This window comes from Palaemon carinicauda, chromosome 26 (assembly GCF_036898095.1).
Source record: "Palaemon carinicauda isolate YSFRI2023 chromosome 26, ASM3689809v2, whole genome shotgun sequence".
Taxonomy (NCBI): domain Eukaryota; kingdom Metazoa; phylum Arthropoda; class Malacostraca; order Decapoda; family Palaemonidae; genus Palaemon; species Palaemon carinicauda.
This window is the reverse complement of record NC_090750.1, coordinates 77873513-77901393: the sequence shown is the minus strand read 5'-3', so window position 1 is coordinate 77901393 and position 27881 is coordinate 77873513. Positions and strand designations below refer to the sequence as shown.

The 27881-nt window shown below is 35.5% G+C and overlaps 1 protein-coding gene and 1 long non-coding RNA gene across 2 annotated transcripts in view; one reads left to right on the top strand and one right to left on the bottom strand.

The window, feature by feature from the left end:
• LOC137620242 (spermine oxidase-like) lies at positions 1 to 26931 on the bottom strand. The gene is made up of 12 exons (XM_068350482.1): positions 26685 to 26931; positions 7520 to 7577; positions 6916 to 7070; positions 6157 to 6273; positions 5567 to 5708; positions 4878 to 4947; positions 4216 to 4344; positions 3461 to 3685; positions 3004 to 3123; positions 1852 to 2039; positions 854 to 983; positions 1 to 235 (listed from the first exon to the last, which is right to left on the bottom strand). Exons 1-12 carry the CDS (start codon positions 26695 to 26697, stop codon positions 92 to 94), a joined length of 1491 nt encoding a protein of 496 aa, XP_068206583.1. The 5' UTR covers positions 26698 to 26931; the 3' UTR covers positions 1 to 91.
• The window catches only part of LOC137620243 (uncharacterized), a 143157-nt gene that overhangs the window by 10311 nt on the left and 104965 nt on the right, over positions 1 to 27881 (top strand). The window contains exon 2 of the long non-coding RNA XR_011040024.1: positions 4887 to 5015. This is a non-coding gene — a long non-coding RNA (uncharacterized lncRNA). The remainder of the gene's footprint in view (positions 1 to 4886; positions 5016 to 27881) is intronic.

Genomic DNA, 27881 nt, shown 5'->3' with positions numbered 1-27881 from the left:
ATAATTCTTATGTGTAATACCAATTCAATGTTACAATATAAAGAGCAGAATATGAAAATATAATTTGATTGGGTTTAGTACAAAATCCCTATCACTTGACACCATTCACTATTGCAGAAGATTTGGCGTTGATTAGTTTTAAAAGTCTCTTCGCTTGCTGATCTCCCACTTCCATTGCTCCGTCAACCGTTCCATACCTTGTGTTGTGTATGTGCTCGCCTGCCCAAAATATCACCTGGATGACGATAAAGATGATAAAAATGGTTAGGATGACTATGAAACAAATTACGTTCTATGGAAAAGAGGATAAATAAAGACATATTTTCTCGTGAATTGCATCTTGATTTTTTTTCATTCTCTTCTACGGTAGTCCAAATAACACTTAATATTTTTGTTTCTAAGATAAATTGTATAAATGAAGTAAAACTCAATCTTACTTATCCTCTATAACAATGATAATGAAAATTATACTAGATATCTTTCAATTTTTATGCATACATAACTTTGAATAAAATATTTCTTAACTTTTGCAAACAATTATTCAGGGAAGTGTAAAGAAATCGACTAGTAAAAGAGTCCATCTATAAAGAAAGAATTGATAAAATGTTCACCAAAAAGTATATAAATTATTGTTTTTTAGTAACTAAAAATTAAAATCAAGATGTGTGATGTTGTAAATTGTTAAATTGGATGGATTTGTTTATAGAAAAATGCAATTAAATGTAATTATCCTGTAAATATTGTGATTGTGAAGATGGAATTTAACTTTTTAAAGATAAATTTTAAAAATAAAAAAAGAGTCCACAGTGACCTAATAACAAAATCATAGAGAGATTACGATAGCATTTCTTACAGTCTTTCCTTTGGAGTTGATTAGGGGTGTTGCTAATCTTTGACGTTCGTGAAGCCCATTTCTGTCTCCTTCGACTGTGACGTAGGATGAATAGGAGCCTCTGGTCCATGGGTTCTCGCCCCATTGACTCCTGCAAAGGAGAACTTTTTATTTTGTGAAGCTGTTTTCTAACTTAATTTTCTAGTTTGTTTATGCAACATGGTCTGTAAACGATATATGGTCTGTTAACTTTGATTAGGTAGGAAGTATCCAGTAAAGATCTACGTAAGCGAGTACTTTAGTAGCAGGTGTTGAAGATATAGATAGGTTAAATGTTTTTACAGAATTCCCTAAACAATGCAACAAAAAATTAGTCTGAATTTCTTATTGAAACTTCCGTAAGTTAAATAGAATAAGAGGAGACAGAATATGGGCAAATAAATCTGTTCAAATTATTCAGGAGTATGTACTGTAGCTCTTAGTCCATAAAACTGTGCCAAAGCTTGAAAAGAATTCTTGTTAGAAACTGTTTATTGTAATAATTGATTTGTTGAACTGATGTAACCTTAGATATTGTTAAGGAACTTATACTGTAGATATTGTTAAGGAACTTATACTGGAAAACATTTAAGGGCATTTCCATAGCCTTTGTACCTACCATGATCTTCGACTGTCCTGGGGGTAGAGTTCTCTTGCTTGAGAGTACAATATTCTATCTTATTTCTCTTCTTGATTTTTTTTTTAATTTTCTATAGTGTATATGTGAAAGCTTTATTTGATTGCTGTTACTGTTCTCAAGATATTTTATTTCAATTGTTCGTTGCTTCTCTTGTAGTTTATTTCTTTCTTTACTGGGGGATTTTCTCTATTTGGGTACTTGGGCTTATAGTATAGAGTTTTTCCAGATAAGATTGTAGCTTATTTAGTAACAACAATGATGATAATCGTGAACATTATATCCTAATGTGTGTGTTTATGTACCAGCATGTTCTAATTTGAAAATACGTACTAAAACGCACCTGGTAAAGAGAACCGGTTCAGGAATCTTGAAACCGGTGGTGGTCGCCAGGAGATACACGAGATGTTGCTTCACTACATCCACTGGCAAACTCTCCATCTTTTTGGCCTCGTCTCCGGTAACGAACGTCAGCAAGACGTTTGCGTGCTGGTTGACGCTGAAGATTTGCACGATGCCATAGAGCCATTCCTTAAAGAAAATGCATTTGCTAAATTCATCTGTGAAAAGTTTCTTTTGCTTAGGAGTTCCGTGATTGAGCCTATTAGTTATTTAGCACCTCGTGAGAAATAGTAGTTTTTTTCTAGGAGATTAACTTTTAATCATAGATTAAAGTAATAGTTGAAAAGTTAAATTTTTTCATGAAGGACGGCTTTTGCAGAAAACAAACCTGATAGGTTGAAGCTTTACGCTAAATATTAAGATGGCTAGGATGTCTTTTCACCCCCATTTCCCTCAGATTAAAAGGTCTATATGAATTAAAAACTAGCAACCATATGTGTGTATCTCATTAGAATGGAACATATTCTGAAGCCCATTCCATACGAGGAGCAAATGCAGGGCGGGCATTAGGATTTGCCCATAATTCTCTAGCTTTGAAACTGTTACCAGATCAAACTGTCTACAGCGGGGATTACATGGTCGAACCCGGTTGTCGAACCTGTTTGTCAAGCGGTTCGAAGAAATGGAGTCTGCCACAAATGCATAAGGTTTGTGGACAATGAAGCCCCGCCCACAAAAGTCAAGCGAGAACAGACTTTCTTCAAACCATTCAACGAACGTGTTCGACAACCAAATACCCCTTTCACACGTTCAACGAACGTGTTCGACAACCAAATACCCCTTTCACACGTTCGAACATCACTTCAAACACTGGTCTGTCGAACCGTTCAACCGTGTAAACTCACCCAAAGACAGGCTCTAAGCACTGACAGGCGAACGTATGACTTTGGCCATGCGCTGGACAGGCAGATTCAGGCAACGTTGTCCCTAGTCAAGTACCCATCCAGTGCCTTAACAACGAGCACTTCGATGGTTTGCCCGTGATTTCCTTGTCTCTGACGTCATGTACACTTGTGATTGCCCATACCACAAAATTGGTAACAGCGTCTGCCGTGCAATTTGCCCCCCGTTTAGAAAGTGCTTATGCACTTACCATTTCCTTGGGAAGATTCTTGTCTGTCCAGAGGATCATCAAGGACAAAGGATCGTTTGATCCCCACCATGTCTCTTTCCAGCCGATCTGGATCTTGTCTGCCACACCTAATTCTATGGACTATTTTAACACAAAAAATAACATTAATTACAAAACTTTTTAATTTTGATATTTGTAACTAAACTGTAATCGCTGATTCTCTAAAACTGTTGGTTTTTTAAAACTAGTTTTCACATCTTTACATGAATGGTTTTAGCAGATAATTCTGCAAGTATCACTTTACGATATTTCCTTTGTCTTATTACTTTGAGAGTATTTTTTTACAGAAGTAATCTTTTTAACAGAAGTGTTTTTTTTTTTTTTTATACAAAAGCGGACATTAACCAACGACTTCTCTTTACGAAAATTAATTTTATGCGGCACTTTTTTTTAACAAAAATCGAAAGAATCATCTTACATTCAAGTCTTTGGTGAATGAAACTGGAAGTGGAGGATGAAAGAGCATAGTGTGTCTTTCCTTCAAGTGTCCCACTGAAGTGGCAACGATGACATGTTGAGCACAGTAAGAGAAACGGCCATTGTTTGTCACAAGAAGCACTTTCCCTTCGCCTATGTCATCCTCGTCCCAAAAGATCTTGCAAACTGGAGATGAGACGCGAATGACTTCGTTCGGAACGAACTCCTGTAAAACAAGCTCAGATTTAAAAGACGAAATTAAAATCATAACTACACAGAGATCTCTTATTTTTTAAAGGGTGGGTTAGGGGTTGGAATTCGATACTAAACTGTAGTTTGGTTATTAAACAAAATAAAATCTAAAATATTTAGGAAGCCAAATCTTAAAGCATTTAATGGATTTGTAAAACTATAGAAATTCCTGTTTACATTATTTTTGTTAATAACTTAGAGCGTAAAAAACGCTTTGCCTTGAAAGAAATAAGATAAACATTTATAATCCCTCAGAAAGATAAATGCTTTAAAACATTGAACCAGAAGATTTTTCTAGTCCAAAGTAAAGTAACACGAAAAATACGTACTTCATTTAATGCTCATTAACAAGACCCTCCTCGACTAACAATTCACTTATTCTTAATAATTTACTTGTTTCCATCTACACTATATAGTCTGGCGTTCAATCATTTTTTTTCTTAAATTTGTGTATTTCTTATTTTCTATTTAAACATTTTTATTTCTAATTTGTTAGAAATCTACCTTGAGGTACTTAACGAGGGTATCGAACCCATCCCTCCAGTGATGGTCCCTTCCTTTCGCCACGTACTGATCAGCATCTCGGGCTGACATGTCTAGCCAGTTGTTCGTTCCTTCTTCTGCATTCACTGTCTGGGAATACAGAAGAACCGTCAGGGAATTTGAAATTGTTATCGTTAATCTGTGTTTTTGGGTAATGTTCAATACAATATGGCTTTTAATTATGACTTGTTAATATTTTGGGTGTATTTGTTCAAGTACCTATTGCAGTTGTTAAAAAATTCAAATATTTCCAGAATTTTACATTTCGGAAACTACATCAAACCAGCAATAAAGCACAAAAAAAAAAAAATTATCAGAAGAGCTTTCTAATTTAAATCATAACTATAGTCAATTTCTTTTAGCGAGGCATATTTGCACCGACTCGCAATGGTGCCCTTTTAGCTCGGAAAAGTTTCCTGATCGCTGAATGGTTGGACATGATAATTCTAACCAATCAGCGATCAGGAAACTTTTCACAGCTAAAAGGGCACCGCTGCGAGTCAGTGCAAATCTGCCTCGCTAAAAGAAATGGACTATAGTTCTGTTTATTATAAGTATTTATTAGGACCCACTTTCGCCACATATTTGCCTCTAAATATTACAAATTCAAATTTTCCATTTACCTTTTCCAGCAGGTGAAGCCATGCTTGACCCAAGGGGGAGTCTGAGCCCTTGCCGTAGGCTTTTGGGAATCTGAAGGGAAAAAAAGAAGAGGAATAGGAACTAGAAGAATATGAAATTTCTTGTCTCCTGTAAAATAGGTATTTCTAGATTTTCAGTTTTCCTTGATATGACTTTAATAAAACTAACAGGAGTTAAAGTAAATTATTATCGTTAAGTTTGCAATTAGAATTATAATACTAATTACATATGGAATAACATGAACGTTTAATTTGTCATTTAAATGGGTACTTCCAGAACTCTGAATGAAATGGCATTAATTAACCTTCAACTTGTTAATTACTGATAAAATTGCTATTGAAATAATCCAGTATTTGGCAAAATGAGTCCTCATTTACCTGGTTATAATTACATCTGTTCTGCAGCAAAGGAAACAAATTATATAATTTACTTTAGATAAATATAGGGAAGGAAAATAGATTGCAGATCCAAGTTTTCCAAAAGTCCTTTGTGTACTTATGTCTAGCGTCTTTGTTTTAGTCAGATAGATCTAAATCAAAAGTAAGAAGCCTTTTGCTCAAAACGTTAAAAATACTTATTTTCATGGTTTTAGTTTCTCTTGGAATCCCTATCGTTACTAACGTAAATTCATTTCGAGGTTCACGTTATTCGATTCACCCTATAACAGTACCTGTCTAGGTAGAAGTGTCCATAGCCAGTGTGGTAGTAGGGTTTGAGTACCCCGTTAACGTCGGCTTCGTCCATAAGGTCCTCCACTACATCGTATTTCGATGGATCGCTCTTCTGTCCGTTGTTTGTTACAGCTCTTTCATCTGCCCATAAAGAAATTTTGTAAGTTTGATAATTATACAATAACAAATGCAGCCATATCCAGTCCCCTGCTGGACAAAGGCTTCAGACATGCCCTTATTAGTGTCTGGGGTTTGGCCATATTCACCACCACGCTGTGGATTGGTGATGGTAGAGACTTCAGTACTAAGTCAATCTAGTATAGGTGACCCTGACTAGTACAGCTTTGCTGATCATGACTATGCACAAACCCTTTGACCATATTAAGGTATCCCCAATCAGAAAGGGAACTTTTATATATAGTATAAAACACCTGATGTTCTGTGAAATTTAAAATGGTGAGGTCCTAATCTCCTTTCATTGAATTTTCTCTTTTTTTTTATAATATCTATGCACATTTTCTTTTTTTATAATATAAATGCACATTTTCTCTTTTTTTATAATATTTAAGCATATTAGGCTAACACTAACCCCAGGCATCATCAGGTATACCAACAACAACCTCTTGCAGTTGTTTGGCTAATCGGTAGACGACGTTCTTGTCGCCCCCATGGATCCATTCTGCTCCTTCTTCCACTGTTAGGTTTCCTGGAATTAGAAGGATAAAATTAATAAGTTAGTGAATGGTAGACATGCCTCAAAAATATTTATTTCGCATCTAAATTGATAACAGAACTCCATGATACAGAATAAGTTATGAGAAATATGAAGCTCTTTTGTTCTACAATACAACATCTTTTGAGTAACAAATCATTACAATGTTTTTATCTTTACATTAACAATTTTAATGTGTATAATGTGTAAAAATAAGCCTTTCTTACAAGTCCTATAACATAAATGGATGGATTTAATTCACATATAACAAGCCTGCATTAACTAAAGTCAATTCTTTTTAGCGAGGCAGATGGGCACTGATTCGCAGGGGGTGCCCTTTTACCTCGGAAAAGTTTCCTGATCGCTGATTGGTTGGACAAGATAATTCTAACCAATCAGATAGCAGGAAACTTTTCCGAGCTAAAAGGGCACCGCTCCGAGTCTATGCAAATGCGTCTCATTAAAAAAAAGACGAGTATATGGCCTGTCTTTATCGTATTGCTCGGTTTAAAAAAAAAAAATCACACACGTCTCTTAAATCTATGTCAAAGCCATTGCGGTATACTGAATTTCAAAAGAATCGCAGAACATTCATGGCAAATAGATTAAAAAGTGACATAAAAGACTTCATTCAACCTTGCCTGTAGGTCCGGACTCTTCCTCCGATTCTGTCGTCGGCCTCGAGAAGTAATATATCGGTGATGCCGTTGTCACTTAGCGTTTTGGCAGCTGTCAGACCGGACACGCCCCCTCCTACGATGATCACTTGTGCCTCCAGGGCAGAATTTTTCCTTGAATGACAATTGAAAAGGTCCTTAAAACCAGGACAGAGAAATATATTTTTCACAATGATTATCATTATCATTATTATTACTTGCTAAGCTACAACCCTAGTTGTAAAAGCTTTCTTATATATATATATATATATATATATATATATATATATATATATATATATATATATATATATATATATATATATATATATATATTATATATATCTTCACTAATTTTACAAATAGCGTATCTCTTTGAGTACAGGTTCTCCCAGGATTTAGAAAACTGGATTTAATTTGTACGTTTTGGTTTGATATGAGAATGTCAACATCAAATATTTAATCTGCCATTCATTTTCATCTGCCGAATGTGCGTTTTCATAGCTACAATGACGTCATAACTTATAGATTTGTTACTTAGAAAAAGCTTAGAAGATTCATAAACTACTGTTCGTAGAACTTACCATGTTTCGTAGTTCCCAGTTAGGATGTCAGCCGGATGGGGTGGTTGAGAAATATGCTCTGAAAACGAACAAGGATTTTACAATAGCTATTCATTTACCGAGTTATGTAACTTAATTTCAATTAAAGTCTCTCTTTTCAACCAGCTGAAACTTTGTATCTTTTGAATACTTACACTATAGATATATTTTTTTAATTTTTAGTTAACGCCTCATACACTGTAGGGGTTCTCAACATTTTTATAGTGATAGTAACACCCCCCCCCCCCCCAGTTAAGAGGCAATTACCCGAACTCCCAGTAATCTGACATCGAACAAAATGGAAGTTTAGTGATTAACTCTTTATAAAATGATACAGCATAGAATATCAAATGATTCAAATTTTAATGACTATTGAGATGAAACGTTAATATTCCATGTATTTTACAATGATGCTACACATGCAGGAATGCAACAATATTTTCCTTATCGATCAATACTGAACTTCAATGTGAAGGCTGTGCTTATTACAAACTATTTACTCATTTCGAGGAGCAGTATTTGACAAGCTGAATCGTAGTTCGTTTCACATTAATCTGTGGTTATTGTTTAGCTTTCATGTTCAGTGGAGTTTTAAATCCTTGCTCGCACCGTTACGTACTAGGGAACTTCAGAAAAGAGTTCAGAATAATTCCGGTAAAACATGGTAAAATCACTCTTTTTAGACCAGAAATCGTTCACTCATTTTAGACCAGAAATCGTTCGGGGAGTGTTTCAAATGTCTCATTTGCAGGAGTCTTTCGCCAACTCGTTAAGAATTCTTCATGCCTGTTATTTGGGAGAAAGTGCACATTCACAATGAATGGGTGTCTAATTAATTTTGATTCCAAGTCTCTCTCTCTCTCTCTCTCTCTCTCTCTCTCTCTCAGCAGATCTGAGTACCCTTAGAAATCTACATTTAATCCCCCGGGAGTTCGTGCACCCCCGGTTGAGAGCCCCTGTCTTAAGAGTTGTGACCGAAAATGACTAAGATTATATAAGGTGAATCTTAGCTCATTTTTTCCACTAAATGATTGTCCCTTATGATTGTCACTCCATAGAAGTTACAATCTTATAAATCAAACTGAAATTTCTATCATAAAGTTTGAGAGCTACTGGCAAGTCAACTCCACACACACACACACACACACACACACACACACACACACACACACACACACACACACACCTATAACACAGTTTAGGACAAGATGTAGTGAAAAGCAATAGTTGAATATTTTGAGAGTTATTGAGTGAACACTGAGCATCGTAAATTTAAGTGGTACAGTCACTCATATAAATTGATGGATGTCCGGGTGTTTGAGAGAGATTTCCATTTCACCCCTTTCTGGACGACAGGTGTCTGGGAGTGCGAGACCAGTCGAATATTGAACTACCTAACTCTGCTGTAGTAATTGTTAACTTTTACGAGTATGTTATTGATCTGTTTTTTTTTTTCCACGTAGATATATATTACAGAGGTTCTGTTCTTTCCTTCTCTTCTGCCCTGTTGTTTTTCTCTCGCCTTTCTACTTGTAGTCAGGGTGAATTAGATGGCATGGTGGATCAGTCCAGAAATAATTAGCAACAAGAAGTATTTCATGATAGTGGATTTAGAATTTTGTAGCATACCATAAAAAAAAAACTCCCTCTGGATCTTAATTTTTTTTTTCCAAAGACTCATTAAAAAAAATGCTAAGATGTATGATTTTTCCCTTTTTCAAAATTGGATTAAATGGGCACTGCTAGTCTTCTGTTATAAAGCTTGACTCTCTGAAAAAGGATTGTTCATTAAACTATTCCATTGGAAGCCTAATTTGATTTGCACAGGCTCACATTGTTAGCAGTTGTCTGTGTCATTTAGACCATTATGCCAAATGCTAGGATCATTGAGGGTCATTCCATACTACTTACACCTACCCTAGAAATAATTTTTGATATCCAGAAATTCAATTATCTAACGCCACGATCGAAATCAATGGGACTTGAACCCGGTTGTGCCAAGCAGTACACAGAAATTAAATCCCATTGTTAGTAATATTGATAGTAATGGCAAAGGACTTTGCGGGCAGGGTGAAATGATGTATTTTTGGGGATTAATTTAATAAACTAAACATGTCAGAGTCAAGCTCTTGGGAGGAATGTAATGTATAGGCTGAGGATTGGCCATAGTCGGCCAAAGCACAAATATCTTTTCGTTTTTTTCTTCTTTTGAGCGATAGTCATGCACAGTTTAAGAGTACTTCAAGTTTTTTTTATTACAATTTTTACTTCTTTGCTTGCTTTATCATTCAGTTGAATTTATTATTATTATTATTATTATTATTATTATTATTATTATTATTGCAGTTGTTGTCAATTACTTATCTTTTCAAAGTATTTGGTATCAATTTTCACCAACAGATTTCAGTTATGTTTAATTAATGATAATTTTTACTTATCCTCTTTTTTTTTTCCAAATACTTTGGTAATCATTATTTGATGCTTCTACTGATAGTGGAGAAGATATCAGAAAATTTTCCGGAGAATCTTCCATTTCCGGAACCAGACACCAAAATTAGCACACAGACTCGTCGGGGATTGCTCTTTTTAATAAAAAGGATGCTATTGAATTTACAGAAATATTGCATTTCGCAATGAGATGGCAAAGACTTGCCTTATCTGAATGCTCTTGATGTCAAAGCATACATTTTTTTTTTTAACTGCGTAGAATCCGAATTTAGAAATGTGTACTCGCCCATTTCCTATATAAGCTATAAAAACTTTAACAAAACAAGAGTAAGAGAAACTACATAGAACAGTGTGCCCGACTGTACCCTCAAGCAAGAGAACTCTAACCCAAGACAGTGGAAGACCATGGTACAGAGGCTATGGCACTACCCAAGACTAGAGAACAAGGGTTTGATTTTGGAGTGTCCTTCTCCTTGAAGAGTTGCTTACCATAGCTAAAGAGTCTCTTCTACCCCTACCAAGAGGAAAGTAGCCACTGAACAATTACATTGCAGTATTTAACCCCTTGGATGAAGAAGAATTGTTTGGTAATCTCAGTGTTGTCAGGTGTATGAAGTCAGGGGAGAATCTGTAAAGAATAGGCCAGACTATTCGGTGTCTGTGTGGGCAAAGGGAAAGTAAACCGTAACCAGAGAGAAGTATCCAATATAGTACTGTCTGGCCAGTCAAAGTACTCCATAACACTCTAGCGGTAGTATCTCAACGGGCGGCTGGTGCCCTGGCCAACCTACTACCTACATATATATATATATATATATATATATATATATATATATATATATATATATATATATATATATATATATATATATATATATATATATAGTTTGCCTAAGTATATTATACATAGAAAATAATGGTGTCATTTGAAAAATGAAATTATTAATTACCTGGTTCTTTAATATCTTTAGACATTTTCGTCTTTTGAGATTTACTGAGGATTTAGTTAGACCCAACTTGTGAAGGTTTAATTGCTGTTTGCCTCTCCTTGCCTTATTGTTATATGGGACTTGAAGTTGACACTTCTGATTTTATAATTCTTATGAAGCCTATAGGCCTAGAATTAAAATGAAGAAGAGACTGTGGAGAATTTTCACAAATCGTAACTTTATGCCCAGATAGACACCTTTCATAAATGACATGATTTGATGCAAATATTTATTGTTGCTACCAGACATATAGCCATACCCTAGTATGTGTTAAAGACAAGACGACAGAGCCATATTATTATTATTATTGTTATTATTATTATTATTATTATTGTTGTTGTTGTTGTTATTATTCGAGATACGTTGCTATTGTAGAATCTGCCCATTATAGGTGTGGGGGAATATGTCTGACCCGATTATAGCTTTCCCTTCGTAAATTAAAGTTGGATAATATAGGTAGATTTAATTGTATTTTTGGTACCGAAGATAACACACCACTTCGCTTATTTACTTATTAATATATCATTATTACTTCTCCCTTAATATACTCCTCAAGAGATTAGACCTATATAGGCAGCGTTGACTGTTACCTAAGCTTTGGCTTGAAATAATTTATTGCAAGTTTCGAAACCACGACCCTAACTACCTTTTGCTTCATACACAAAACGACATAAACAAAATCAAGTAATAACTTTGAATTGATAACCCAAATGCATAGATGGTTATTATTATTGGACAACAGGACTAAGCTTAGATTATTTTCCCTCTTGAAGCCCTCTTTCCCACTCCGACTATCTACAGACACAGTTCCAGGAATCAAGGTGTTCAGAGGGATTCGTGTTTCATTAATGTATTACTTTTTTTCCTGAAATATTATTGTAGCACAATTGTTTTAACTATCTAATATTTTTTCAATAATAAAATTTTTCATAACAGTTGAGCAACTTTGTGCATTCATACACATGTTTACAAAGTGAAATAAAAGATTTATTACTAAGTGACAAGTTATGTTCAACGCTGTCCAATGCAATAATAAATAAATAGCAACAGTCTGGCTGCATACTGTAGACGGGAATCCCCCCCCCCCACCTCGTGCCCTTTATTAGTAGAGGAAGAGAAGAAGGAAAAGGATAAGAAAGGGTTACTAATCAGAGAGAGAGAGAGAGAGAGAGAGAGAGAGAGAGAGAGAGAGAGAGAGAGAGAGAGGAGAATTCAACACCAGACCAAAGAAAGCCTGTTGCTGTTTTGCTGGATAACCGGGGGACGTCAGGGACACAGGATACTCTCTTACTATCCTGCCTGTCTCGGAACCCCAAACCGAGAGGTAGTCCTGAATCGGAAGACACCTAAGAGGAAGGATCCTTAACGGAGTCGATTTCTTAGGGCTTGACCCGACCCAGGACTCTCGGAGAACCCGAGTCTCTTTACTTTAGGTTATCCAGGACGATTCAGATATCACTGCCATTACTTGCCGGAAAATATTCTCCATTTAAGAAGACTCACACATTTTATGTAAAGTTTACAGATTTGTTGATAAATTCATAATTTTTTATAAAGTTTGATAATTAAGAATTTAATTGCCTTTCATTCATCATTATAGCTATTTATGAATTTTGAATATGCTGCATATTAAGTGAGGATAGAAAAGCAAAAGCACCACCTCTAGAGCCTCCTCAACCATCATGGCACCGATGATCCTCCAGTATCAAACATAGAATTTTTACTTAACCAAGATCTGTAGACCTTACTAAAGACCTTGGCTTTATCAATGAGCTACGAAAAAAAAAAAACCAGAAAAAAGAAAGTCACTATGAAGAGAAAGCGTTTCCTTCGTGGTGTCAAAAGTCCCAGACAGATGAGATGCCATTTTTCTTTTAGTCTGTCACTATAATCATATCTCCTAAAGGCAGATTATCTTCATTTACATTTGCTGCATAGTAAGTTTTCATTTAGGTGAAGGCATACTAATTTTTAAAATAAATACCATTAGAACATCTGAGGAAAGAGAGAAAACGGAGTCATGGCTTCTACAATAAATCAATAGGTTTTAAACATTGCATTGTTGGCCTATCTGACATTATAGCTTCTGCATTTACATGTTTTAAGCGTTGCATAGTACGGCTGTATGACATCACAGCTTCTGCAGCTACAGAGCCTTGCATTGTAGGCCTACCTGACATTTCCGGCACATCGTTGCTTTTGTGCAGTATTCTAAAATCAAGCATTTATATTCCTCTTGTGTTTCTTCAGTAGCAGCAAATATGATCTATTTCAGTGTACAAACGATTACGCAATTTCCCATAAATTTAGATAACTTCAGATTCCGAGGGAAAAAATAATTAAGAGAAACTATTTTGATGAGTTACTTTTCATGAATTAAACTGACCAGTTTTAATATTTTCATATTTTATAGAGTTTGAATTAAAATTCATTATATATATGGTCATCATCTCTTCCTAGGCCTATTGACCCCAAGCCACGGTTACATTTCGCCAGTCGTCTCTATCTCGAGTTTTTAAATCAATACTTCTCTTTTCATCATCATTCGTCATCTCCTACTTCACACTTCACATTTTGTAAAATGCAAGTGTCCAAAGAATTGTATCAAACATGGTCTATAAATATTTTTTTGACTTTAGACAGTTATAATTACGAACAAATAACAGTTATAGTGAAATCTTTGAAATTATTTGTAACTGTTCGATGGATATTCTAGGTTGGATATTTAAGTTAGGGAATGGAAATATTCATAGGACTAACAAATATGGAGTACTGAAGTTTGGGGTGAAAAGTATTTTATCTTTAAAGCACATCTCAGTGACACAGTGTTCAGAATAAATTTCCGACTCCTGAAAGATATACTTCATATTGTATTTGTAGATGTTTCAATCGTTTTATACTTATCATATCAAAATAGAAAAAGTATTATTCAATTTTGTCCTTTAAAAGTTAATAGAGAGATTCAAATTATGTTGACTCGAAAATTAAGCAAAGGAAAAATGAGCTTTAACCAGAGAGGAATTTGATATAGTACTATTTTGCGGTCGTCACAGTACCCAATAACTCTCGCAATAGCATCAGCGGGTGCTTTCCCTCGACCATGAAACTACTGATTTATTTGCTAAAAAAAATATAAAAAATTCATAAATAACTATAATGATGATTATTGTTAAAGGCAACTAGATTCCTAATTAACTTTTATAATAAATTATGAATTTATCAGCAAATCTATAAACTTTGCATAAAATGTTTGAGTCTTCTTAAATAGAGAATATTTTCCGGCAAGTAATGGCAGTGATGTCTGTATCGTCCTGGATAACCTAAAGTAAAGAGACTCGGGTTCTCCGAGAGTCCTGGGTCGGGTCAAGCCCTAAGAAATCGACTCCGTTGAGGATCCTTCCTCTTGGGTGTCTTCCGATTCAGGACTACCTCTCGGTTTGGGGTTCCGAGACAGGCAGGATAGAAAGAGAGTATCCTGCCACTGACGTCCCCCGATTATCCAGCAAAACAGCAACAGGCTTTCTTTGGTCTGCTGTTGAATTCTCCTCTTCCTTCTCTCTCTCTCTCTCTCTCTCTCTCTCTCTCTCTCTCTCTCTCTCTCTCTCTCTCTCTCTCTCTCATTTATTTTTGCATTGGGCAGGCGTTGTTCGTAAGTTGCCACTTGGTAATAAACCTTATATTTCACTTAGGAGATATGTGTATGTATGAAACAATGGTGGTCAACTGCTCTGAAAAATTCTATCATTGGAAAATATTGGATCGTTAAAGAAATCGTGCTAGAATATTTCAGAACAAAAAATAAATACCGTAATGTAGCCCGAATCCCTCTAAATACCGTGATTCCTGGAACTGAGTGGGAAAGAGGGTGTTAAGGGGGAAAATAATTCAAGCTTAGTCCTGTTGTCTAATAATAACAATTTATGCATTTGGGTTATGAATTCAAAGTTATTATTTAATTTTGCTTGTGTCGTTTTGTGTATAAAGCAAAAGTTAGTTGGGGTCGTGGTTTCGGAACTTGCAATAAATCATTATAAGCCAAATTTCAGGTTATAGTCAAAGCTGCCTATATACTGTAGGTCCAATCTCTCGTGGGGTTTATTCAGGGAAAAGAAATAATGATAAATAAATAAGCGAGGTAGTGTGTTATATTTGCTATTAAAACTATAATTAATTCTACCTCTATTATTTAATTTTACTTCACGAATGGAAGTCTATAATAGGGTCAGACATATTAACCCAAAGCTGTAATGTGCAGATTCTACAATATTAACGTATCTCGAATAATAATAATAATAATAATAATAATAATATGGCTCTGTAGTCTTGTCTTAAACACATACTAGGGCATGGCTATATGTCAGATGGCAACAATAAATATTTGCATCAAATCTTATAACTTAATAAAGGTGTCTATCAGGGCATAAGTTGCGATTTGTGAAATTTCTCCAGTCTCTTCTTCATTTTATTTTTAGGCCTATAAGCTTAATAAGAATTATAAAATCAGAAGTGCGAACTTCAAGTCACATATAAGATTAAGGCGAGGAGGGGCAAACTGAGCATTCAAACCTTCACAAGTCGGGGCTAACTAAATAATAAGTAAATCTCAAAAGACGAAACTTTCTAAAGACATTAATGAACCAGGTAATAGACAATGATTAAAACTGATAATACAAATATTATAGTTTAAGTAAATAGTAGGCAGCAACAATTCATTAAAACATATGTATAATTCTTTGTAATGCATAGGCCTATGTGAATAATAAAACACGCAAATTCCAGTAAAACAATTAGAATAAAGACAATTTCATCTTTTAAAAGACGTCATTATTTTCTTGGTATAATATACTTAGGCAAACATATATATATATATATATATATATATATATATATATATATATATATATATATATATATATATATATCTATCTATCTATCTATCTATCTATATGTATATGTATATATAGTTGTTTATCCTCCTGGGAATAATGGCAAGCAATCTATTACAAATATTTTCCTCACGCACAGACTCCCAAGATGATAAGCATTCGCTAATGATTGCTTGTCTACTATTGCGAACGGGAAACGATTATGAAAATGAACGCTTGGTTATAAAAATGAGTTAACTCTTTGTTTCCTTCTTCGGTTGTGTAGCTGTATACTGTACATATAGGCAGTAATAAGACTATACTTAATTGCCACATATTATTCATCTTGCTGCCTGAAATAGTACACTCTAAACCTCGTATCTGTAGCCGCACAGTGCTGTGTAGGTCAGACCAAAACAGTAGCATTCTCGTCGACTGCAGCATTCCGACTTGCACCTACAATTAGTCTGCTACTGGCAACTCTGCAATGGGTGGAAGCTTTGCCCAAATTATCTTTTCTTAGTCTAGTACAAGTTTAAGGGAATTTTTCCTTTCCTTGTCACCCTGAGTCTCACCCCACATCCTCTCTTTGATCTAGTTTCAGCTTTCATACTAAATGGCCAGTAGAAATAAAAAACAATGTCTGCTCTCTTGTATTTAGTAGAGTGTGCTTGTATTGTAAGAAGTACATCGAGCATTGCTTACTCTTCAAAAGTTTTTGAACTTCACGAGGGCCAATCACCCACTAATGCTACACCAGGGTTGTAACTTTGCTCTCAAGAATAGTAATGAGGTGGGATTTTTGACATGTGTGGAGCTTTCTGCTATCATTGGAGGGAAGAAGTCTGTGATTGGTTCTCATGACGAAAGAACTCCTTCAAGTCATACTCTCTGGCCTGGCATGATATGAACAGCTTGGAGAACAGTCGATTGTTTGCTTTGAAGAGTCAACAGATACTGATACCTGTAGTAAAAAGTCAACCCTGTTCCTTTTGATTTGTTCATAGATGGTGGATTCTTCTTTTCTTCCCCGTCTCTTAATAAACTCCTGGAAATTGACATTTCCTTTCTCAAAGTGTGCGCTAACCAGCTCTGAAAAAATTTCAGTGAGCAATGTTCTTTGCATCAAGTGAAAGCAGGTCTCAACTCTCAGCCTGGAGAAGGTTGCTCACATCTTGCATACCTTGTGAGAGCTTTTATATTTTCTCAAGGATCACTGTGCTCGTACTGTTTTGTCATGCTGGATGGTGTGTTGAGAACCCCCTTGATCCCACTTCTTGCCTCATACTGTGTACCCAAGTGGCTGACTTCAGAACCAGCTACCATCCACCATCTCAGTACTGATAGGTCTTCAGTCATGCCCATTGCACTCCCGCCTGCCTTGATGACAATGATGGACCCAGAACAAAAAGCATCTCATTTATTGCATGAAAGAGGGAAATATTAGTCACATAGTGTAGCCATTATGTTTTTGTGGTTATGCAATGGTGATTTGAGCTCTTCACTCTTCTTCTTCTGGCAAGGACAACAATTGATTCAGTCAGTCTGGAATTTACAGCCCTGGGTCTGTTACTTGCCATCTTGGTGAATGGCATTCAAGGTATCATACTATGGTAATTATCTTTATTCCGTGAATCGAAGCCGAGGATTTATCCTTTTACCACCTTGATCTCAATCATTTAGAATAAGGTATGAGATACGACTAGGTTCGAGAATAAATATAAATGACTTACACCTAGCTTGATCGTTCATACAGTATCGTTCAAGTCCTTTGCAGTCTGTTCAGCAACCAAGACACTACATGCAAAGGGCTATAGACCTGTTAATCTTAGCTCGGCTCTCCTGCGCTGGTACAACCGGTAATATATGGTTGCTAATTGATCCAGGGCTTATTAGACAGCATCTGGGACGCTAAAATAATGATTTAGGCACACTAAATAATCATTCGGCTGATACTGAGCCCCATACTGAGGTTCACAACAGAGGTGCCATCCAGCGTGTCCTGATTGAGTGTTGACATTGCTCTACTGCTATGAGGAAGTCAATGGGTAAGTACATATTTCTAAATTCGGATTCTACGCAGTAAAAAAAAAAAAAATGTATGATTTGACATCAAGAGCATCCAGATAAGGCAAGTCTTTGCGATCTTATTGCGAAATGCAATATTTCTGTAAATTCAATGGCATCCTTTTTATTAAAAAGAGCAATCCCCGACGAGTCTGTGTGCTAATTTTGGTGTCTGGTTCCGGAAATGGAAGATTCTCCGGAAAATTTTCTGATATCTTCTCCACTATCAGTAGAAGCATCAAATAATGATTACCAAAGTATTTAAAAAAAAGAGGATAAGTAAAAATTATCATTAATTAAACATAACTGAAATCTGTTGGTGAAAATTGATACCAAATACTTTGAAAAGATAAGTGATTGACAACAACTGCAATAATAATAATAATAATAATAATAATAATAATAGCTTTAAATTCAACTGAATGATAAAGCAAGCAAAGAAGTAAAAATTATAATAAGCAAAACTTGAAGTACTCTTAAACTGTGCACGAATATCGCTCAAAAGAAGAAGAAAACGAAAAGATATTTGTGCTTTGGCCGACCATGGCCAATCCTCAGCCTATACAATACATTCCTCCCAAGAGCTTGACTCTGACATGTTTAGTTTATTAAATTAATCCCCAAAAATACATCATTTTACCCTGCCCGCAAAGTCCTTTGCCATTACTATCAATATTACTAACAATGGGATTTAATTTCTGTGTACTGCTTGGCACAACCGGGTTCAAGTCCCATTGATTTCGATCGTGGCGTTAGATAATTGAATTTCAGGATATCAAAAATTATTTCTAGGGTAGGTGTAAGTAGTGTGGAACGACCCTCAAAAGATCCTAGCATTTGGCATAATGGTCTAAATGACACAGACAACTGCTAACAATGTGAGCCTGTGCAAATCAAATTAGGCTTCCAATGGAATAGTTTAATGAACAATCCTTTTTCAGAGAGTCAAGCTTTATAACAGAAGACTAGCAGTGCCCATTTAATCCAATTTTGAAAAAGGGAAAAATCATACATCTTAGCATTTTTTTTAATGAGTCTTTGGGAAAAAAATTAAGATCCAGAGGGAGGTTTTTTTATGGTATGCTACAAAATTCTCTATCCACTGTCATGAAATACTTCTTGTTGCTAATTATTTCTGGACTGATCCACCATCCCATCTAATTCACCCTGACTACAAGTAGAAAGGCGAGAGAAAAACAACAGGTCAGAAGAGAAGGAAAGAACAGAATCTCTGTAATATATATCTACGTGGAAAAAAAAAAGATCAATAACATACTAGTAAAAGTTAACAATTACTACAGCAGAGTTAGGTAGTTCAATATTCGACTATACTCCCAGACACCTGTCGCCCAGAAAAGGGTGAAATGGAAATCTCTCTCAAACACCCGGACATCCATCAATTTATATGAGTGACTGTACATTTAAGGCAGTGTGTTGGCTAAATTGGATGAAGGTTTCTTTAGAATTGCATGACTTTCTGACATGCCATGTGCAATAACTTTCCTTGAAGCCATGGTAATATTACACGTTTTTTAATGATCCATCGATAATGTTTTTCTTTGGTTCTTTAGCTATCAAACTCTACCAGTAATTGTGTTGTAAGGAATAAATTAATTCTGTCATTGTAAATTTTTGCTGACATGTATGCTATATTAATTATTGCGGTAGAGTACTATTTTATTTCATTCTCTACACACACGTACTTGTAATTTAGCAGGGCCAAATTTGCAATTTGCCCATCAAGGTGAGCGAGAAAAAAAGTTTACTTGACACTTTAATTTCCAATTACGTACACTTTAAAACTTGAGTTCTGAGTGTGCAGGCGTTTCTGAAAAATAGCTTTTCAACCGTATAAATCATCTTCGAGGAATGAAATTTTAACTATTGGATAGTGAGAGAAACTTTTAAAATGTTAGTTATATATAATCGGTTAACTATTCGATCGTTCATTTCTTGAGATAAATGTAAGTGAAAATGAGGGTCACTTGGGCAGCTTTATAAGTCCGCAACGTACTAAAACCATCCGATAATGCTATTTTGCATTTTAAAAACTTTATTCTGGAAATATGGACGCTGGTGCTGTACGAAAAATATTGAAAACTGTTTTTAATTTTTAATAAAATTTGATTGGTTCTGTTTATGAATACTGAGTTTATTGGCAGATAAGGAAAATGTTCATTCCATGGCTGATTGATGCCGTAAAATATCCACAGAATATTCGTTACTTGTTTGAATGACGCTTGTCTTAATTTTCCACTTGACTCTGAAAACTGTATGTCAGGATCCAACCCCCGTGAGGAGTTTGACTACGCGATCCACAATATTCTTTTCTCTTGTATAAACTTTCATGTTGATTTAAATCCAACTTGCTTTCATTCATCTAGTGAAATAGACTGAAGACAAAAGAATCCCACCACGTATAGTATATGTATGTATGTGTTTCAGCTTTAAAGGAAAACAATTTGACGAATTAGTTAACGACAGAGTTACGCTAAAGAGTATTAGTTACTAACGTGAATTTCAACTAACCCCATTTAAGTTCAAATCCAATCTATACAGGCCATTTTATACATACATGCGTGTCTATGGGTTGTTCCACTGATCCCAGCTTTTGTGCATACTGTGTTTGTGGTCATTTGTAACCTTGTTATGAACTAAGATATTGGCACAACTTTTTGCGTTTTTTTTTTTTTATTTCACTAGTCTCCAATATTTGACCGCAATTAGCATCCAATTCATGACTTGAAACAATAGTGACACCACAGTTGGATTTTAACATGATGAAAATCCTTTCTCATACAACTCGGGACCATACTCAATGGGCTACCCTTAATTTCAGCAGCAGGATTAGATGCTTTTTTTTTCATGTTTATCTACGAATTGATTTGTTGCGATATATCTACTGCCTTCTGTAACTTGGCATAACTAGACAATGTTGTCTTCAAATTGAAGAGTTCTTAGTACAATTCATTAAAACTATTGTAGTGCGGGTGTGGACGTGTGTTTTAATGCTCTGTATCGAAACTGGCTTTAAACGGAATCATTGTGTATCTCGTTGTTTATACTATGAAAAATCTCTTTGTGGGTGTTTGCTAGTATTGATATTAGTGAAATATAGTGTTAAAAATCAGTGGTTCCCTTGTATGTGAGGTCTGTAGCGAAAGGCCTGACCCAGCATTTTTGTGTTGGGGCGGGGCTACTTGAAAAGTTATTGAAAAATGACTCAATATGCCCTTCTCTAGAAAACGAAAAGAAAAACTTAATCCCGTGAATTATTTCGATCTATTTGTGACTGAAATCGACACGGTACTCCGAGGAAAATATAATGGCAGCAGCTAATGAAGAATGTGATGACGGAGGCAATCATGGCATGTGTGGGCACTGTGAGTCCTATGTCGCTGATGGGATACAATGCAATGAATGCCGAAGATGGTACCATGATGAAGAAGCTTGCTCTAATTTAAGGGATGGTACAAGTATTCTTTTACAAAGCAGGAACATCATTTATAAATGTCCAAGATGTGTTGAGACTGCAAATCCCAATGGTTCATGGGTAAGGCAATCATGGGAAGACATGATGAGACTAAGCATCAACATAGAAGAGATGAAGGTAAATGTACAACAACAGATGTCTGGTTTTATGGATATGATAACTTCTCAATACACTGATATGCGTCAAGAAATTGTTGAGCTGAAAAAGAAACTTATGGAATACGAACAAGAGAATGTAACCAAGACCACATATGCAAGTAAGTTGAAATAAAAAAAAAAAACTTTGGTTATAAAATCTACGGATGAAAATACGAAGGCTTCAGAGATCAAGAAAACTATCATGAAGAAGATAACCATGAACGTCGAACAGGTCAAAACCTTTAAACAAGGCCACTTGGTAGTTAATTTTGCGGATAAAGCTGGGTTAGAAAAGGCTAAAAATTACTTAGAAGAGGTCAAGAATGACATTAAGGTAGAAGTAGATAAAAAGGATCTACTTAACCGAAGATCAAGGTCTGCAATATTGATGAAAATGATGATATAATTGCCAGTATAATGGAGAAGAATGAATGGTTGAATGATATATGTGAAAATGAAGAGGACTTTAAATTGATCAGGAAGTTTAAATGAAGACAAAGCGGTAAATTACATGTCATTATAAAGTGTAGTCCAACTATCAGGAAAGTCTTCCGTAAAAGAGATGATAGAGTATATACCACGCTTGGAGGATGCTGTAAAATCTATGATTCCTACAATGTATTTCAGTGTTATAAATGCCAGGAATTTGGTCATACTGCCGAAAATTGTAGCAAGACTCAGGTATGTGCCAAGTGTAGCCAGGATCATCGAACCACGGATTGTACTGTAAATACGTTAAAGTGTCATAATTGCACAGTGAGGAATTACAATGATACGAATCATAAGACATATGATGATAACTGTAAAGTATACAAGGAAGAGCTTACCAGGATAAAAAATAGAACCGATCATGGAGTCTAGCCCATTGGTTAAGTGTGGTCTGATAAATATTCAATCGGTGGGGAATAAAACCATAAAGATTAGAAATCTTATTAACGAAATGGAATTAGATTTATATTTATTAACGGAAACTTGGTTGCAGGGAAATATTAGTGATAACTCAAAGATTCAGGAGATGACGTCGTGTACTCACGATTTCTACCACGTACCAAGAAAGGACAAAACTGGAGGAGTGGGTGTCTTTGTGTCGAAAACCTTCTCTAGGGTTTCTATCATGAATGAAATAGTATTTGAAACGTTTGAATATATCTTTTTAAAACTGACAAGAAACAATAAGGTATTGAATATAATATCATTATATAGACCACCAGGGAGTAATATGAGGAAATTCATCGAAGAATTTAGTATTCTTGTGGGTGTGGTGGACGATATTAAAAATACATTAATTGGTGGTGACTTTAATTGTTAGGTAGATGATGAAAACGATTATAAGACTAAGGAACTCAAGGAAGTATTTGAGATGTTTAATTTAATAAACAGTGTTTCGGTATCAACGTCGGTAGGTGGTCATACACTCGACTTGGTCATATGTGGAAAAGACTCAGACCTAATAAAAAAAAACCTTGAAGTGGAACCAGACTTTGAGATCTCAAAAACACAAACTCATCACTTTTGATGTTAATATAAATTGCACCAGAGTATTTAAAAAATGGATCACATATAGGGAACGGGAAAATTTTGATGCTGAGAATTTTATTGAAGCTAGTGTAGCGCAAATGTCTTGTGAGAACACACAATGTGAACATATGGTAGACAGAGAATGTGTTGGGTGTTATACCAAGAAATACAACGACAATTTTGGAAAAATGTACGATACCATGTGTCCCATAAAGAACATACAAATAGTTGTACGCGAAAATGTTAGATGGTATAATAGTGAGCTATTAAAGGCAAAAAGACACAGACGTAAGATGGAAGGTAGATGGAAAAGAGCCAAATCCTTACAAGCCAGAAATCTATATGATAAGGCCAGAAAAGATTATAACATCCTGTTAGAAAAAACAAAAAGAGAATTCTACAACGGCGAATGTAAAAAAACCAATAACATGAAGGACTTTCACAAAAACCTTGATGATTTGATGGGATTAAAGAAAAAATATGTCTTGCCTGACAATGTTTGTGCAGAGAGATTTGCTATATTCTTCAATGAAAAATTGATGAAATCTAATAGAGGTTTCCCCCAAAATCACTTGGAAGGACAGTCAGCTATGCCAGTGAAGGAAGGACAGTCAGCTATGCCAGTGAAGGAGGGAAAGAAGTTAATAAAATTTAAGGAAATAAATATGTGCGACTTGTTAAAGGTTATGAGAGAGATGAAGAATACATATTGTGGAAACGACCCTTTCCCAAACAGTTCAATAAGTGAAGCTCCAAACAAGCAAGTTGTATATAATATTTACCTGAACATAATTAACCTAAGTATATCACAATCCTGTTTTCCTAGCTGTGAAAAAACTGCGTTGATCAAACCAATTTCCAAAGGAAAAGGTGATGTAAACGAGCTAAATTCATATAGGCCCAATTCAAATTTATCCTACATGTCAAAGCTTATTGAAAAAGTCATAAGTGAGCAATTATGGGCGCATATTGATGAGTTAGAGGTATTCCCGGAAAATCAATCGGCCTACAGAGCTAATCATTCTACAGAAACTACCTTATGCTCAATAATGAATGATATGATAGGTCTTCTTGATGAGGGAAAGTGTGGAATTTTGATTATGTTAGATCTTAGTGCTGCTTTTGACACTTGTGCACGAGTACTTACTTGACGACTTAGTCTATTGGAGTGACTGAGGAAGCACTGAAATTTTTGCGAAGTTACTTAGTGAATAGGAAGACTATTGTAGAAGTTTCTGGAAACCGATCCAGTGAGAGAATTCTTATGAAGGGTGTACCACAGGGTAGTGTTCTGGGCCCTATCTTGTTTAACATATAGACTATCGAGCTATCACACATCTTGAAAAAACAAAAAGTGGGCTTTAAACTATATGCAGATGATACTCGGTTTTACCTCTCAATTTCAACAACACAAGATACAGAGAAGAAAATTGATGAGATAATGACTGAAATAAAGACATGCATGCAGAGGAAAAAGCTCAAATTAAATGATGATAAAACAGAATGTATGTTTTTTGGCACAAAGGTGGCTTTGAAGAATTACCAGTTAATTCAAAGTATAAAAATTGGTGATGTTGGGATTGTGCCTGTTGTGAAAAATTTGGGTGTACTGATAGATTGTAATTTGTCAATGAGGGACCAAATTGTGAACACAGTGAAAGTGTGTAACTATCACCTGAGAAACATAGCATTTATTAGAAAATATTTAAGAGGGCAGTACAAAAATTTTAGTGATGAGTCACGTAATATCAAGGCTTGATTATTGCAATTCTCTGTGCTACAAATTGCCCAATACACTACTAAGAAAGCTCCAAAATGTGCAAAACCGGGCGGCTAGACTGATAAAAGGCATTAAACTAAGGGAGAGAATAACTCCTGCATTGATCAATCTACATTGGTTACCTGTTAAGGCTAGAATTGAATTTAAAATTTGCTTGTTGACTCACAAAGCACTTACAAGTGATAAGCCTAAATATCTTGGTGATTGCTTGGTCCCCTACCCTGAAGCTACCAGCGCCGCTGTAAGAGTTAGACATGCTGATGACCCACATAGACTATTCGAAATTAGTGTGAATCATGCAATAGGAGGAGGAACGTTTTGTTATGCTGCACCGAGACTCTCTAACGACCTTCCACTCTATGTCAAGAATAGCAATAATGTGGCAGCTTTCAAGAAAAACCTGAAGACTTATCTTGTTAGAAAGTGTTATAATAGTGACCTGAAAACTATTAAGCCTGAATACAAATGCTAGCGAAATAACTGATAACGATACAGAGCAAAATATTAACTGGAAAGAAATTATTTTTTCACACACCAAGGCCCGCCTGAACAGACCTTTAGTGTCTGATGGAGGGCGAGAAATAAACCCGTAAAAGTAAGTAGTGTACAGATTAACCAGTTCCATCATCTTAATAGGAGGAAGTGCATCTTCCACTAACAATGTTTTAGGCTACACGGCGTCAATGACTTGGATGTCAGGATGCCAGATAACTCTTAATCAATCAATCGATCATAAATAGTCCATTTTGAGAGAACGTTTTAAGTTTATGAACACAACCTAATCGAGTTAAATTTCTCAAAAAAATTTAAATGTAATATTCTTGACATCTCTTTTTATAATTTATACATGCGAGGTCTATTTTCATGTTGTTACTGTTCTTAAAATGCTATTTTAAATGTTCATTACTTCTCTTGTAGTTTTTCTCATTTCCTTACCTCGCTGGGCTATTTTTCCCTGTAGGAGCCCTTGAGCTAATAGCAGTCTGCTTTTCCAATTAGAGTTGTAGCTTAGCTAATAATAATAAGCACATAATAGCAAGTAAAGAAAAGACCTTGTTTTTACCCAAAAAAAAAATCTTGATACTTCAACGATTCGATCCACCTTGTTCATACTGGAAAATAATCATTGCAAGTAGCAACAGACATAATGACAATGTAAATTATTACTCATTTTACGTCATAGTTTTGAAATAAACATTAAAATGTCTGACCAAAATATCCCACGACCTTTGGTGATACAGACCCGTGATAGTGTGACAATTGATAATCGAATTAGTCCTGATAAATGTAATCCCTTAATGCCTCTATGGATGAATGAATGGATGTATAAGATTTGAACCAGGCTGTACAGCTAATGTTTCTTTAAAACTGCCCGTTTACTTCGACGTTCCCACTCTAACACAGTGTACACATTCCAAAGACAATTGTAGAAGTCTATCTCTTCCATTTTTAGACTATCACAACATTTTTCTAACTGGTTACATCAAAGATGTGTCATTGCAAATTTTTGTTTTGTAAAATGCGTCGTCTTACTCATGGTTATCGGATGAAGCCGTAGGAATAACCTAAGAAATGTGGCAACACTTCACACAGAGAGAGAGAGAGAGAGGAGAGAGAGAGAGAGAGAGAGAGAGAGAGAGAGAGAGAGAGAGAGAGAGTGAGTTTGGGTTTGATAAGTCTAGCCGCATGGAGTATTTTCTATATTTAACATTTCCTGTCAACGTCCTCTCGGACAGCAACTGTCGTAGTAGAGGACTAATCGACAATTCAACTTTAATAGTGTTTCAGGTAGTATGAGTTAGTAACCAAATTCCATTCCATGGTTTATGAAGAATTAATATTAATCTTACCTTTTCGTTCCATGTACGAAAGTTCAGTGTATCCCGGCAGTAGAGTTGTCTACTGTAGCCTATAGCACTCGAATCATATCACGAACACCACCTTTAATTCTCGGAATTCACACTCTTTCGGTTCAATTAACTGTACACTTTTAAACTCTTACTATAAATGTTTCGTTGTCACATTACTTGTCTAGCCGGGTCTGTTGCCTTGAGACACTTTCTCGCCACTTGTTTTGCTCACTCAGTCATTCAACTTCGTTGGGATGTACTAAACGTAGCCTTGAACTGATAGATGCCATGTGCGCTCGAGACTGTTTATTATTCGTAATAAAACTACCAGAAACCTTATCCCTTAAAATTTGTTTTATGATTTATGCGTAAGATAGATTTCCGTCGAATAGAGAAAAAATTATAACGATTTTAGAAGAGGAACTTGTGATCTCTTTCAGTGTCATCTTGAATAATATTGGTTGACAGCAACTTGGGGCATGAGTCTGGCGTGAAGGCACTGAAGGGTTTATTAACAAAATTTTGTTGTACCTCTGTGATGCTGTAGCTTTTTTTTTATGCTGTAGTGTTTTTCTTTTTCTAGTTTCGATTATCTGTTGCGTATACCGCAAGCAAAATGAATAGTCATTTATTAAATAATTACTACGATATATCGCATGCGGTTTTTTTTTTCTTTTTTGCATCGGGCTCGACTTTACATTATTCTTGAGAGCCTAGGATAAGTCATTTTGATTCCCTTTAAACACTGATTTAGTATATAGAACATTTCCATACTAGTTTTATCAATCACAGTCTCTGTCCCTCTTCCCTATAAGAAATGCCTGTAGAAATATTTCTACTTATCTTTTTTTCATCAGGGTTAAGTCTTCTAAGCTAAGTATTCCCTCGACATCGACCACCTCATCTATCTAAGCAGAAGATTCACCAACAGCCCGTTCATTATCTTGACAATCCTTATCTCTTAGCCCTTGTAATCTTCGTGATTAATTACCATTCCACTCCAATACCTTCCACTCCACTCCTTTTTTCCTGGCCTTTATTAAGTCGTTCGAATTAAGCATTTCAGCAACCTGTGTTCTCCATTCTCTCCGCATGAACAGAGCACCTCAAAACAAATTTATCCATATCTGCATGAGGCGCGTTTATTTACATAGCCGTTGTGTATAGTGATGACTAGATGATAGGTTAGTTGTTTGA